This window comes from Dreissena polymorpha, chromosome 8 (genome assembly GCF_020536995.1).
Source record: "Dreissena polymorpha isolate Duluth1 chromosome 8, UMN_Dpol_1.0, whole genome shotgun sequence".
Taxonomy (NCBI): domain Eukaryota; kingdom Metazoa; phylum Mollusca; class Bivalvia; order Myida; family Dreissenidae; genus Dreissena; species Dreissena polymorpha.
The window spans coordinates 75,795,436-75,807,931 of record NC_068362.1 but is presented as its reverse complement, the minus strand read 5'-3'; the positions used below and the strand labels follow the sequence as shown (position 1 = coordinate 75,807,931).

At 35.5% G+C, this 12,496-nt stretch overlaps 1 protein-coding gene across 2 annotated transcripts in view; it reads left to right on the top strand.

Moving 5' to 3' along the window:
- Window positions 1–12,496, top strand: part of LOC127841425 (ubiquitin carboxyl-terminal hydrolase 40-like) — a 56,466-nt gene that overhangs the window by 35,337 nt on the left and 8,633 nt on the right. For both annotated transcript variants that reach the window (XM_052370247.1, XM_052370246.1), the window contains exons 18-24: window positions 592–727; window positions 1,207–1,312; window positions 1,715–1,803; window positions 2,788–2,911; window positions 3,751–3,890; window positions 4,618–4,714; window positions 5,810–6,044. In XM_052370247.1, the coding sequence (XP_052226207.1) occupies window positions 592–727; window positions 1,207–1,312; window positions 1,715–1,803; window positions 2,788–2,911; window positions 3,751–3,890; window positions 4,618–4,714; window positions 5,810–6,044 (927 nt within the window). The remainder of the gene's footprint in view (window positions 1–591; window positions 728–1,206; window positions 1,313–1,714; window positions 1,804–2,787; window positions 2,912–3,750; window positions 3,891–4,617; window positions 4,715–5,809; window positions 6,045–12,496) is intronic.

Below are 12,496 nucleotides of genomic sequence, written 5' to 3'. Positions count from 1 at the left end.
AATATTCAATTCGGAAAACAGTATCCGAATATTCGGTCCGGGACCGAATATTCGGATATTCGTTGACATCCCTAGTTTAAAATGTTTTGCTATGCTGATAGAAATGTGAATACACAATTGTGATAAGTTAAAATTAAGGCATTATTTATTGATTTTGATAACATTGGGTATCATACATTGCTATTTGAAGCAACAAGTAGTGTAACAGCTCGTGTTGACCATGTTAATATTAGACTATATTTGGGTTGACTAGCTCAGTTGGTAAAGAGCATGATTACAAATTGGAGGATCACTGGTGCTATCCCTGGCCCAGCGAAATAACTCCTGTGGGGATTGGGCATGATATCTTATGTGTGATCAATCTTCCCCTACCTCTGATCCACGTAGAACAGCTGTCTGCTAGTGGCATAAGTGTCACTAAGTACTAGTAATCCAGCTATCCTCGGAAAAGTGTGAGTTGTTTAACTGAACAGAAGCCTACTCTTGTCATATATTTTGTTCTATGACAACCGCCATCTGTTTAGTCATTGGTAAGATTTTATTAATTTATAAGGAAAAATTAACTGTGTAACAATTTTGCAATATTGACAGGGGATTATCAGACAAGAACTTTGCCAGTTGCTCAATCTACAACAAGTTTGTGATAAAAGCTGAGAACAGATGTTGTGAACTGTCAAAGGACAGTCTCGATTACCCCTCTGTGAGAATTGAAGTGGACAAAACCATCGTAAGTTGCTTCAATTGTGTCAAATTTTTGTTTGAGAATCTTTTTCATAAAAAAATCATTGTTAAACTTACACTTAAATTGCACTAAAAAAAAGTAATAGAAGTATTTTTACTTAACTTATGTTTATATGAAATATTTGTTTAAATTTTACCGTATTTTTTTATGGTAAAATGAATTTACTGTTAAACAATGATTGTTTACATTCCATGATGTTTATTGTTGTGTTTAGGTAATAGCCGTGTCAATATTTAGATATATACTCATTTGTATTCAAATCCATTGTTGATCTGCATTGTCTTATTAGAATTATTCCTTATCTGTCGCACCAAAAATCATGTATCAAAATTTGACTTAAAAATGACTTCATACAATACAAACTGGAAAAAAATGATTACATATACCATTGCTGAACAGTTTTATCAGTCCATTGATCCAATGAATGCAACAGTGGTGTATGTTTAAGTGTGTGTTTTTTCCAGTCAGTCTCTGAGCTGAAGTCAATCATTCTGCACCAGTTGGGCTTGTTAGATGTAGGAGAAACGCGGCTACGAATAGATCATGACACAATGGGCCTAAGGGCACCACGTAAGTAAGGCTTTCTCGTGTTTTTTGTTGTTAGTTTTTTTATCCAGTAATATGTTTTGGATATTATTGCAGTTAGAGAAAATGTATGTGTTTAAATGAAAAATAATGTTCATACATTAACAATACTGCATATGAAGCATTCTCAACTAAACAGTATGTGTTTGCTATTTTTCTTTGAAGTTTTTATTTAATAAATATTCATTTTTCTCAACCTGTGCCTGGTGGTAGTTGGTAAACAGACTACTATTAAAACTTGACACAACTTACCATGGAGAAAACATCCAAATTTAAAAGTTTTGTTTTAGAAAGTACTATTTACTCTCTAATATTTACACTAGCTGTTTTTTTGCCTGACTTAGCGCTATCATCCTGAATGACCAGTATTTGTATCTGTTCTCCAAGTACACGAAGGCCACGCCGTGTTTGATGCAGGAATCACCCAGGGCAGTCGTGTCATAGTGGAGAGGGGATCAGCGCCTCAGTCAGACGAGGTGCAGCCGATTGGCATTGCCATCATACATACAGCCACTATAAATTGTGTTGAGCTTATTAAAATTACATGTAGTATTTGTAATCACATGCCAACATACACTCCACAAACAAGTAGTAAACTTGTATGGGAAATTATTCTATTTTTCTTATTTGTAGCAAAATAAAGCTTCGCCATAGTACAGGAAAATTCACTTAAGTTTGGGGCAAAATTCGGACCTTTTGTCAAATTTTTTAATATGGAATATGTATTTGAAAATACAATTGTGGTGGGCCCTCCTCTTTAAATGGTGTGTGAATGTGCTAAAATATCACATCTGAAAACCCTCAATGTCAAAGTGATTAAAAATAAAAAAAATTGATGCAACAATTAGGTTTTTGTGGAATTTTATCTTTTCGTAATGTTTGCAATTATTAATTGTATGCAAAGTTGATTATTATGTAAAAGCAAGTCTTCTTTAAACCTTTCCCACTCAGAGCTAAAGTGAAATTGCGATGTGCAAACAGTATAAAACCAGAACAGCCTGCGAGTAACTCACAGTCTGTTCAGGTTTTATGCTGTTTACTGCTCATCAGTATCTACGGGTTGGAAATGAAGCCTTTAAAACTTGAATTTATTAAGAATGGTCGTTAATTGACTTTAACTTTCTAAGGGACTACAAACACGCCAATATACGTATCTAAGTGGTAAACGGTTAACTGAGTGGTCCATTTATATGTCTCCAAATATGTGTCATTGGGTCATCAGTCTGAACCTTATATTTAGTTTTGACATGAAATAAATTAAACACAAAACCAAAAATAGGTTATTGCACATAAGGTTATAACAAGACAGTTTATAAAACAGATTGAGAGCAATACAATCTTAAATAAGATTTTTATGTAATTGTTACACCCCCTATGCTCAAATGAATAAAAGAGCTGTTCATAAAACAGTTATACCCAATCAAGTTAACAGTACAGATGGAACTCCTGTGTGTTTCCAGATCACAGTGTATTTCACGAGCGTGGACAGTGCTTCTGGTCCTGACACCAGTGAGGTGATTGTGAAGCAGAACACCACCGTAGACCAGTGTCTCAAGTGCATCCTCCTACAGACAAACATCGGGGGTATGTATAATTGTTAATACATTATGGAGTTGAATTGAACAAAAAGTTGTAGACAATACAAAGAAGTGAAACCCCAGCTACTGGAGCAGTATTGCAGTATATAACAATGAGTTGGTCCTTTATTTAAGGCAAGTGACCGATTGCCAAAACAGTACAAAACAGCACAATAGAAAAACAACATAAACACATATAAAAATAAAGCTGGGGTCACCGCCTTGGAACGGCCAATGCAAAGCATTGCGGGTTTAAATAGAAATTGCATTAGCTCTGTGTAGCTTTTGCTACTTTAGTGAATGGTAGAGAAATCCATGTGTAATTGTACTCTGGATCACATAAACCTAGGTCATGTGGTCAAATCTAGGAAAAACCTTGTTACTACTTTAGAGGCAACATTTGTAACTCAATCTTGATGAAACTCATTCAAATTGTAAATGTTTAAAATATCTAGGATCTTAGCAGAGTTTGAATATGGATGTCAAAAAACTGAGTTACCAGGTAAAAACCTTGTTACTATTGTTAAAGCCCCGTTAAGGACTCAATCTTTATGAAGTTTCGTTTAAACTGATTATCATGGCAATATCAAGGATGTGAATGAATCCCAGCAAAGCAAGGTGAAACAACTATTTCACCAGCTCAAGTATCAGAAATGTTGAAGCTTCATAGATTAATTTTTTAATGATACTAAAAAGGATATGTTCTTTAACTACAGTGTGTGAAATATCAAGTTTACATCTAAAACAGCTTTTGAGACATGTTAACAATATAAGTGTTACGTTTGAAATGTATAATTGGTCAGTCAGCCTATTTCTTTAAGAGCAGTTGACATATTAACCTTGCAGATGAGGACTGGCACCTGCGCAAGACCAACTGGTGTGGGGAGGCCGCTGACCTCTTGGACGACCTTGACATGACCTTGACCTCTGCACTTGTGCATGACGGAGATATCCTACTGCTGGAGAGGGGAAGACTGCCTCCTAAGGTGTGTTAATATGATTTATAATTGCAGATTTTATTCATAATGGTTAATTTAATCATGATCCCATTTAGATTTGTTGACAAAAACTCCAGTCCACCAATATTTAAGAAATAGCATTATAAATAGACTTTACAATAGAAAGAAAGCCAAGCCTTCATGCTTAGAATCTTGTACTTACCAACTCTCCAGAAATCATTTTATATCCCTTTACCACTATCCCTTTACCACTATCCCTTTACCACTATCCCTTTACCACTATCCCTTTACCACTATCCCTTTACCACTATCCCTTTACCACTATCCCTTTACCACTATCCCTTTACCACTATCCCTTTACCACTATCCCTTTACCACTATCCCTTTACCACTATCCCTTTACCACTATCCCTTTACCACTATCCCTTTACCACTATCCCTTTACCACTATCCCTTTACCACTATCCCTTTACCACCTAGATACGAATTTTGACCCATTTGTTGTCCCTTAGAAAGTTACTTTTAATTAAAGACCTTTCTAACTAGATTCAAGTTTTAAAGGCTTCATTTTCAACCCTTAGATACTGATGAGCAGCAAACAGCATAAAACCAGAACAGACTGTGAGATACTTGCAGGCTGTTCTGGTTTTATGCTGTTTGCACATAGCCATTTTCACTTCCTTTCTTATGGGGGAAAGGGCTATAAAAAATCTAACTCATCAAATACATCACGAAGCGCACTGTTCCTCTTCAGGGTTTTATACGGATACCTATATGGCTTCACTCCACCCCAGAGAGTATCAGCTCCCAGAGCCAAGGGGGCATCATGCATTGGATGTACGCCTTCTTTGGTGAGGTGCATTTCAGAAATCATTTACATGTACATGCATAATAGTGCTATTATTGTTTCGTATCATGAATGTCTCTTTATAAATCTATAAATATAGGATCTGGCATGAGTTGTCATAAAATACCATATTTTATTAAACAAGTTCAGGAATTTTGTTAGTAACCGAGCCTTTGGCGAGCTTACTAACGAATTTCCTGGAAGAGTTGAATTAAATATGGTATGAAATGACAACGAGTGTCAGATCTTTTTTATCACATGCTTTTCAATGAGCAAATTAAATAAATATTTACACAAACATTATGATAAATCCGGAATGTTGTTTACATTTTGAGACGTCATTTGACATTGCAATGTCATTTCAGCAAAATAACAAAATGTGATTGGTCACTCGAACGAAAACTAAGCAAATGAAAACACTTAAAGTATATTACACATGTGTAATATAAAATATTTGTAATGGTTATATTACATGGGAAACAGGGTAGGGCATGTGATAAATTAGTATATCACATTTGGCTTTTTTTTTTAGTAATAAAGTAATTTGTAATTCATAGTTTTGACTTTAAAGATTTTATTTAAAAAGAAATTAATTTTATACTACTTTTTTAAATGTATTTGAAAATATAATGTTTTGAATGCAATGGTTCTATTATCGGCACGAAATAAGATTAGATAACTATACTGTTTGACAAAATGCAAGATATCACATGTGTAAGCTAACCCTAGGCTTAGTATCATGAACATAATTATGTCAGTCAATATTCTGTCTCAACTTTTAGTTTTTTTCTCAATTTTTGAGCTGAGTTTGGTCATCATGCTGAATTTGGTGTTTTTCTTTAGTTTTTAGTCTGTCTCAACTCTGAGTTTTAGGATGACTTAAAGCTGAGATGTGAGATTGTTTGTGAGCTGAACAATATTCTCAATACTCAGCTAAGTGGAAGCTCCAATCGCGTCTTCTTAGTTAAGCTCAAATATTGGGAATGTTTGTCATACTTGGCCCTTAACCTTTGACAGATTTCTTAAGACTTAGATGTGTTGATTGATAAACTAACAATAAATTTAAATGAATTAACCAACGTCTATGGATCTTTTTTAGGTATTTCTCAGTCAGACTCAAAAAGGTCAGATGAAGTGCTATCAAAGTTTGAACCCTTCTACATAGATGATCTTGAGATCTGCAAGAATGCCACCTTGAGTGACCTTAAACAGCAGGTCATGACCTTGAACTTGGTGGCAGACCTGCCCATTCCTAGTGCAGATTTCATGCGACTGAGAGTAAAGGAGAAGGATAAAATGACCACCGTTTTAAGGGATTCGAATCAAACATTAGGGTATGTACTGAGTCCATTTTGTTTTAAAGTGTTTTAATGACATGTTTTATCTGTTATAAGCTGACCTGAGAAAATGGTGCTCATGGGCTTATATGATTTTTCTCTACTTAGTTTGTTCAAATCATGCCTCTCCTCAAAACAAACCACTCCCATGGCCTGCTGGGGTCACATGATTTATATACACTTATTCCCTGAAATTGATTATTGAAAGGGTTAGGGGTTTAATATTTGATTTACTGCTTTGTATTGAAAATTTTGGTTAAGTTTTGTGTTTAGGTCCATTTTATTCCTTAAGTATCAAACTATTGCTTTCTTACCTGCATTACTTACTAACTATCATAAGGGGACTGTGCAGGCAAAGTTATGTAACTCTGACTGGCATTTTAGACAGAATTATGTGCCCTTTTTATACTTAGAAAAATTGAAAATTTGGTTAAGTTTTGTGTTTAGGTCCATTTTATTCCTAAAGTATCAAAGCTATTGCTTTCATACTTGCAACACTCAGTCTTTGAAATTCAGATTTAAATCTACAAGCAAGTCGGGCTAGTACTATGGGAATTTGAACAAGCCCGAGTCAGATTTTACTAGCTCAAACATTTTTGTTAAAAATGCAGATAAACATAACATAAAACATCCGAAGAAGCATTCATTTATTCAATCTTTAGAATACAATACAAATCTCTTATTATTTTCATCCTCATCCAAGTTAGCTTCCTCGTCATCTGAGCCAGCCTCTTTCAGATCCTGAAATAAGAAGAAATTAATTTCACACACGGATTTCAATCAAATCACAATTATAAATATATACATAAAGTTTAGGTAAAATATTAGCAGAAATGTATCCCATATATTCATGTGAAAGAGAGAGCAAACCTGAACCACCAGAAAATATATAAGCAATTAAGTGCCAGGTTATTCTACAAAAAGCCAGTTGACAAATGCGTCAATCACAGTTACCTCAGATTCGCATTCCTCAACGACGTACTTGAATGACAACTGTTCGGCCATTACTCTCTGCGTCCCGAACGCAACGCAAAACATTTATTTTACATAATAGTAATCCGGGAACCACAAAACCATGCGCTTTATGCGCAGTAATCCAATTATCGGCTGATTGCCCAGCATGTGTGCGCAGTGTGTTAAAACATAAGCGGCTGTTGATTTAAGCGGCTCAAAACATTGTTTACAAATATTGAAAATGAAAGTGGAACTGGTTTTCTGTTTAATTAATTGTACAAGCACGTCAGGCTTGTAATATTGGATTTCCTACAAGCCCGAAAGAAAAAATACTAGTTTTTTGCTGTCGGACTAGTGCGAATTTCGACGACTGAACACTTACTAACTATCATAAGGGGAATGTGCAGGCAAAGTTATGTAACTCTGACTGGCATTTTGACGGAATTATGGGCCCTTTATACTTAGAAATTTGAAAATTTGATTAAGTTTTGTGTTTTGGTCCACTTTACCCCTAAAGTATCATAGATATTGCTTTCATACTTGGAACACTCGCAAACTATCATAAGGGGACAGTAAAGGACAAGTTGCATAACTCTGGTTGTCATTTTTACGGACTTCTGGCCCTTTTTTGACTTAGTAACTTTGAATATATGGTTAAATTTTGTGTTTAGATCCACTTTACTTCTAAAGTATCAAGGCTATTGCTTTCAAACTTCAAATACTTTCATGCTATCATGAGGGTACTGTACCTGGCAAGTTGAATTTTACCTTGACCTTTGAATGACCTTGTCTCTCAAGGTCAAATTATTAAATTTTGCTAAAATTGCCATAACTTCTTTATTTATGATTAGATTTGATTGATACTTTGACAAAACAACACTTACCTGACACACCACAATAGACTCCACCCAAACCATCCCCCCCCCCCCCTGAACTCCCCCCCCCCCCCAAAATAAAAAGGTAATTATTTTTTTTAAAGATCATCTACTATATGACCACCACACCCTCACACTATACCCCGCCCCCCCCCCCCCTCCAAAAAAAAAAATTTTTTTTTTTTAAACATGTTTTTTTTGCATTTTTTTCATTTTTGGAAGATAATGTAATAAATGACCACACCCCCACACTATACACCATCTCCACTCCATCCCTCCCTCCTTTGTGATTGAAATTGAGATAGGTCCCTTCACCTTTAAAAAGAAAAATAGATGATCGGTCTGCACACACAAGGCGATGCTCTTGTTTAACTGTCCGTCAGTCTGTCTGTCCGTCTGTCCATCCGTCCGTCTGAAAACTTTAACATTGGTCATAACTTTTGCAATATTGAAGATAGCAACTTGATATTTGGCATGCAATTGTATCTCATGGAGCTGCACATTTTGAGTGGTGAAAGGTCATGGGCAAGGTAATTCTTCAAGGTCAAAGGTCAAATATATGGCTTCAAAGCGGCGCTGTAGTGGGAATTGTGTTTCTGACAAACACATCTCTTGTTGTTTGTTAATTTGAATATAATTAATTTATATTTAAAAGAGAGCATGTAAATAGAACAACTGCTTGTATCATAAGACTGACTATTCACTGAAAAGTCTGAGTTCTAGTCACTGCCTTGTGCTCTGGTTAAGGTAAATGTGCAAATCTTCATTCACTGTTTCTACATGTGAGGACACAAGTTCCATTACTCTTACATGCATTTTAGCAGAATTATGCATTTTTTGTTCTAAGAAAATTAAGAATGGAAAACATGCAACATGCACATCACAGTTTCTACTACAGGTCTTCAATTGAAACTTCACACATCTGTTTTGACTCATTGTGTTGGATAACTGGCAAAGTTCAATAACTCTCACCTGCAATTTAGCATTAAGTTGCCTTTTGTTTGTACTTTAAAATACTGTTGAAAATTTGGGGACTGAAAATTCCATGTCTATATATTTACTTCAGATATTAAAATAACACTTTACATATGTGTACAGTGTCTTTATTAACATTTACGGATCAAGATCTATAACTTTCACCAGCTTTTGATCAGGATTATGCTCCCTTTTTATACGCCCGTATAAAATACGGGACGTATTATGTGAAACCCCTTGGCGGGCGGGCGGGCGGCGGGCGGGCGGCGGGCGGAAGGCATCACTTTGTCCGGACTCTAATTCAAATTGTATTCATCCGATCTTCACCAAACTTGGTCAGCAGTTGCATCTAGTTGATATCTAGGCCAAGTTCGAATATGGGTCATGCCGGGTCAAAAACTAGGTCATAGGGTTAATAAGTGCATTTTCAAAGGGGCCACTTTGTCCGGACTCTATTTCAAATTGTATTCATCCGATCTTCACCAAACTTGGTCAGCAGTTGCATCTAGTTGATATATAGGCCAAGTTCGAATATGGGTCATGCCGGGTCAAAAACTAGGTCATAGGGTCAATTAGTGCATTTTCAACGGCGCCACTTTGTCCGGACTCTAATTCAAATTGTATTCATCCGATCTTCACCAAACTTGGTCAGTAGTTGCATCTAGTTTAAAATTCAAAATCAGAAATTGGCGAATTTAAGTGCTGACGAAATCGTCATTTTTATAAAAATGACGAAATTTTGTGATGTCGAAAATAAATGGTTTCACAGTATGGGTCATGGTAAAGTTATCAAGTCGTCCAAAACCTTCAAACGGGCGTATCTTGTGACAGTTTGGCACTCTTGTTTACTTATTTAAATCAGGTTAAGATGTGTGTATAAGTAAAATATATTTTAAGGTGTTCATGCAGCAATTTTTTTGTCAATTGGGAAAAGTACCAGTACCGTACCAATTGGGAAAATTAGCATGAAAAACCAAACCGATGTCAGAGCTGGCTCGACATTCGTCCCATCTCGATATTCGGGATTTTTTGCCGAATGTCGATGTCAGAGCTGGCTCAACATTCGCCCCAGCTCCATATTTGCATGTCGATTGTCAATGTCAGTGCCAACTTCACGCACCTTGAAAAACCCTGAATTGGGGTTGTTAAATCGTCAGATAGGAAATAATGGGTCTTTTTAATTTCTTGGTATAAATTGCACAAACTAATTCAAATATTCATTAAGATGCATTTTGGCTTTAAATGTTCAGTTTCAGAGCTCATTCTATTTGTTCAAATGCAGATTATGCACTTTTGGTACGAAATTGAAGAAATTTTCATTTGTTTTGGGAATTTTTCAGATGGCAATTGGGAATTTTGTAGTTTTTCCTCAATTGGGAAAGTAGCTTTTAAGGAAAAAAATCGCTGGCATGCAACAAGTACATGCATCTACAGTTATGCAATTGAAACTTCACACATGTTTTGAAGAACTTCTTTTGAGGTGACAGACCATTGGCCATAACTCTGACATGAAATTAGGCAGAGTTAAGTTCCTTTTTGTTGCAAATTTGGGTATGTGTGTTCATGCAAAAAACTCATACATCTATCTTACATTTAGACATGGGGTGGCATTTTACTGTTAACATAAAAAATAACGATTTTTCATTAAAAAACTTTAGTTTCAATTGATGTATTTAATGTAATGTTGTATAATTATTTTGCTTTCATGCAAAAACAAGTTGGGATTTTATTGGGGCCAGTGGATTAAGGTCACTATAACTAAAAATAGAAAAAACGTTTCCACTTAATAAAGTGTTTGGATTAAGGTTATGTGCTGTTATTTTGTTTGTAAGTAGCTTACATGTTGACCTAGGGCTAGCTGGGTCAAGGTCGCTTTAACTTAAAATAGAACAATGGTTTCTGCTCAAAGTCTTGTAGAAGATATTGTGATTTAAGGTTCTGTGTGGTTGATATGCAAAAATTGCTTGAAAAATTATATCAAATGTACTGTATCTGAATTAATTTGTAAAAGTTTAAAAATCCAATTTATTTGACTGGTGACATTTCTTGTTTTTAGCTCACCTGAGCACAACGTGCTCATGGTGAGCTTTTGGGATTGCCTTTTGTCCGTCGTTCGTCGTCAACATTTTGCCTTGTGAACACTCTAGAGGCCACATTTCTTGTCCGATCTTCATGAAACTTGGTCAGGACATTTGTCCCAATGATACCTCGAATGAGTTCGAAACTGGGTCATGCTGGGTCAAAAAAAGGAAAAACCTTGTAAACACTGTAGAAGTCACATTTGATGCCAAATCTTCATGTAACTTTGTCAAAATGTTTGTCTCAATGATATGTTGGTTGAGTGCAAAAAGGGTTCCAGTCCGGTGAAAAACATGGCCGTCAGGGGGCGGGGCAGTTTTCCTTATATGGCTATAGAGAAACCTTGTGAACACTCTAGAAGTCACAATTTTTGCCCAATCATCATGAAACTTAGTCAAAACATTGGTTTCATTGATATCTTGGAAGAGTTGTAAAATGGTCCAGATCGGTGAAAAACATGGCCGCCAGGGGGCGGGGCAGTTTTCTCTATATGTATATTGTGAAAATATGTGAACGCTCTAGAAGTCACATTTTTGGTCCAATCTTCATGAAATTTGGTCAGAACATTTGTTTCCTGGATACAAAGGTTGAGTTTGAAAATGGTTTGGATCAGTAAAAAATTATGGCAGGGCAGTTTTGCTTATATGGCTATAGTAAAACCTTGTTAACACTCTATGAGTCACATTTATAGTCCAATCTTCATGAAACTTGGTCCGAAGATGTGTTGTATTGATAGCTTGGCTGAGTTCGAAAATGGTAACAGTTTGTTGTAAAACATGCATGGCCGCCAGGGTAGCGGCAGTTTTCATAATATGACTATATTAAAACCATGTTAACACTCAAGTTGTAATGCGGATGTTGGTGCACAATGATGATGGTGATGATGATGATGATGATGATGATGATGATGATGATGATGATGATGATGATGATGATAATGATGTTTATGATTATGATTATGATGATACTGGTAATGGATTCAGAAACATTAACCACAACCCAAATATCTAATTATAATTATTGCATTACTCAAATTAATTATTGCCATTACTTATGATTGTTATCTATATCTTTGCAGAAATTTAACATAGTTGTAAAACCAATAAAACAACAAGAAGTGTTACATATGAATCTTATTTGACTTTTCATTCACTTATCCTAGGCTACTATCTATAAAACTCATTTATACCTGTGCCTGTATTGTTGCCAGGTGGTAATTGTGTAACACTCCTGGAAATTGACCCCAATTAACTGGGCACTTTCATCAAACACCTTTGTGTTGATGTCAGATGGAAACCATTCATAAGATAGATAAGACATTACAACTTGAAATGTTTTACCCCTACAATTTTCAGTTAGCCAGTAGTTTGTGTGTGATTATGAAAGATTTGTGATTTTAGCAGGTTTTATTGTTGTTTCAATTGGAAATATCACTGCAAGGTGAGTCCTAAAATTGTTCCAATTGTTTAAAAACACTTTGTCAAAAATGTGAACAATTTGGTAGTAAAAAAACAACAACTTATCACATCTTTTAAAAAGCACAAACAACTGTTTGAAAAAAAGTTG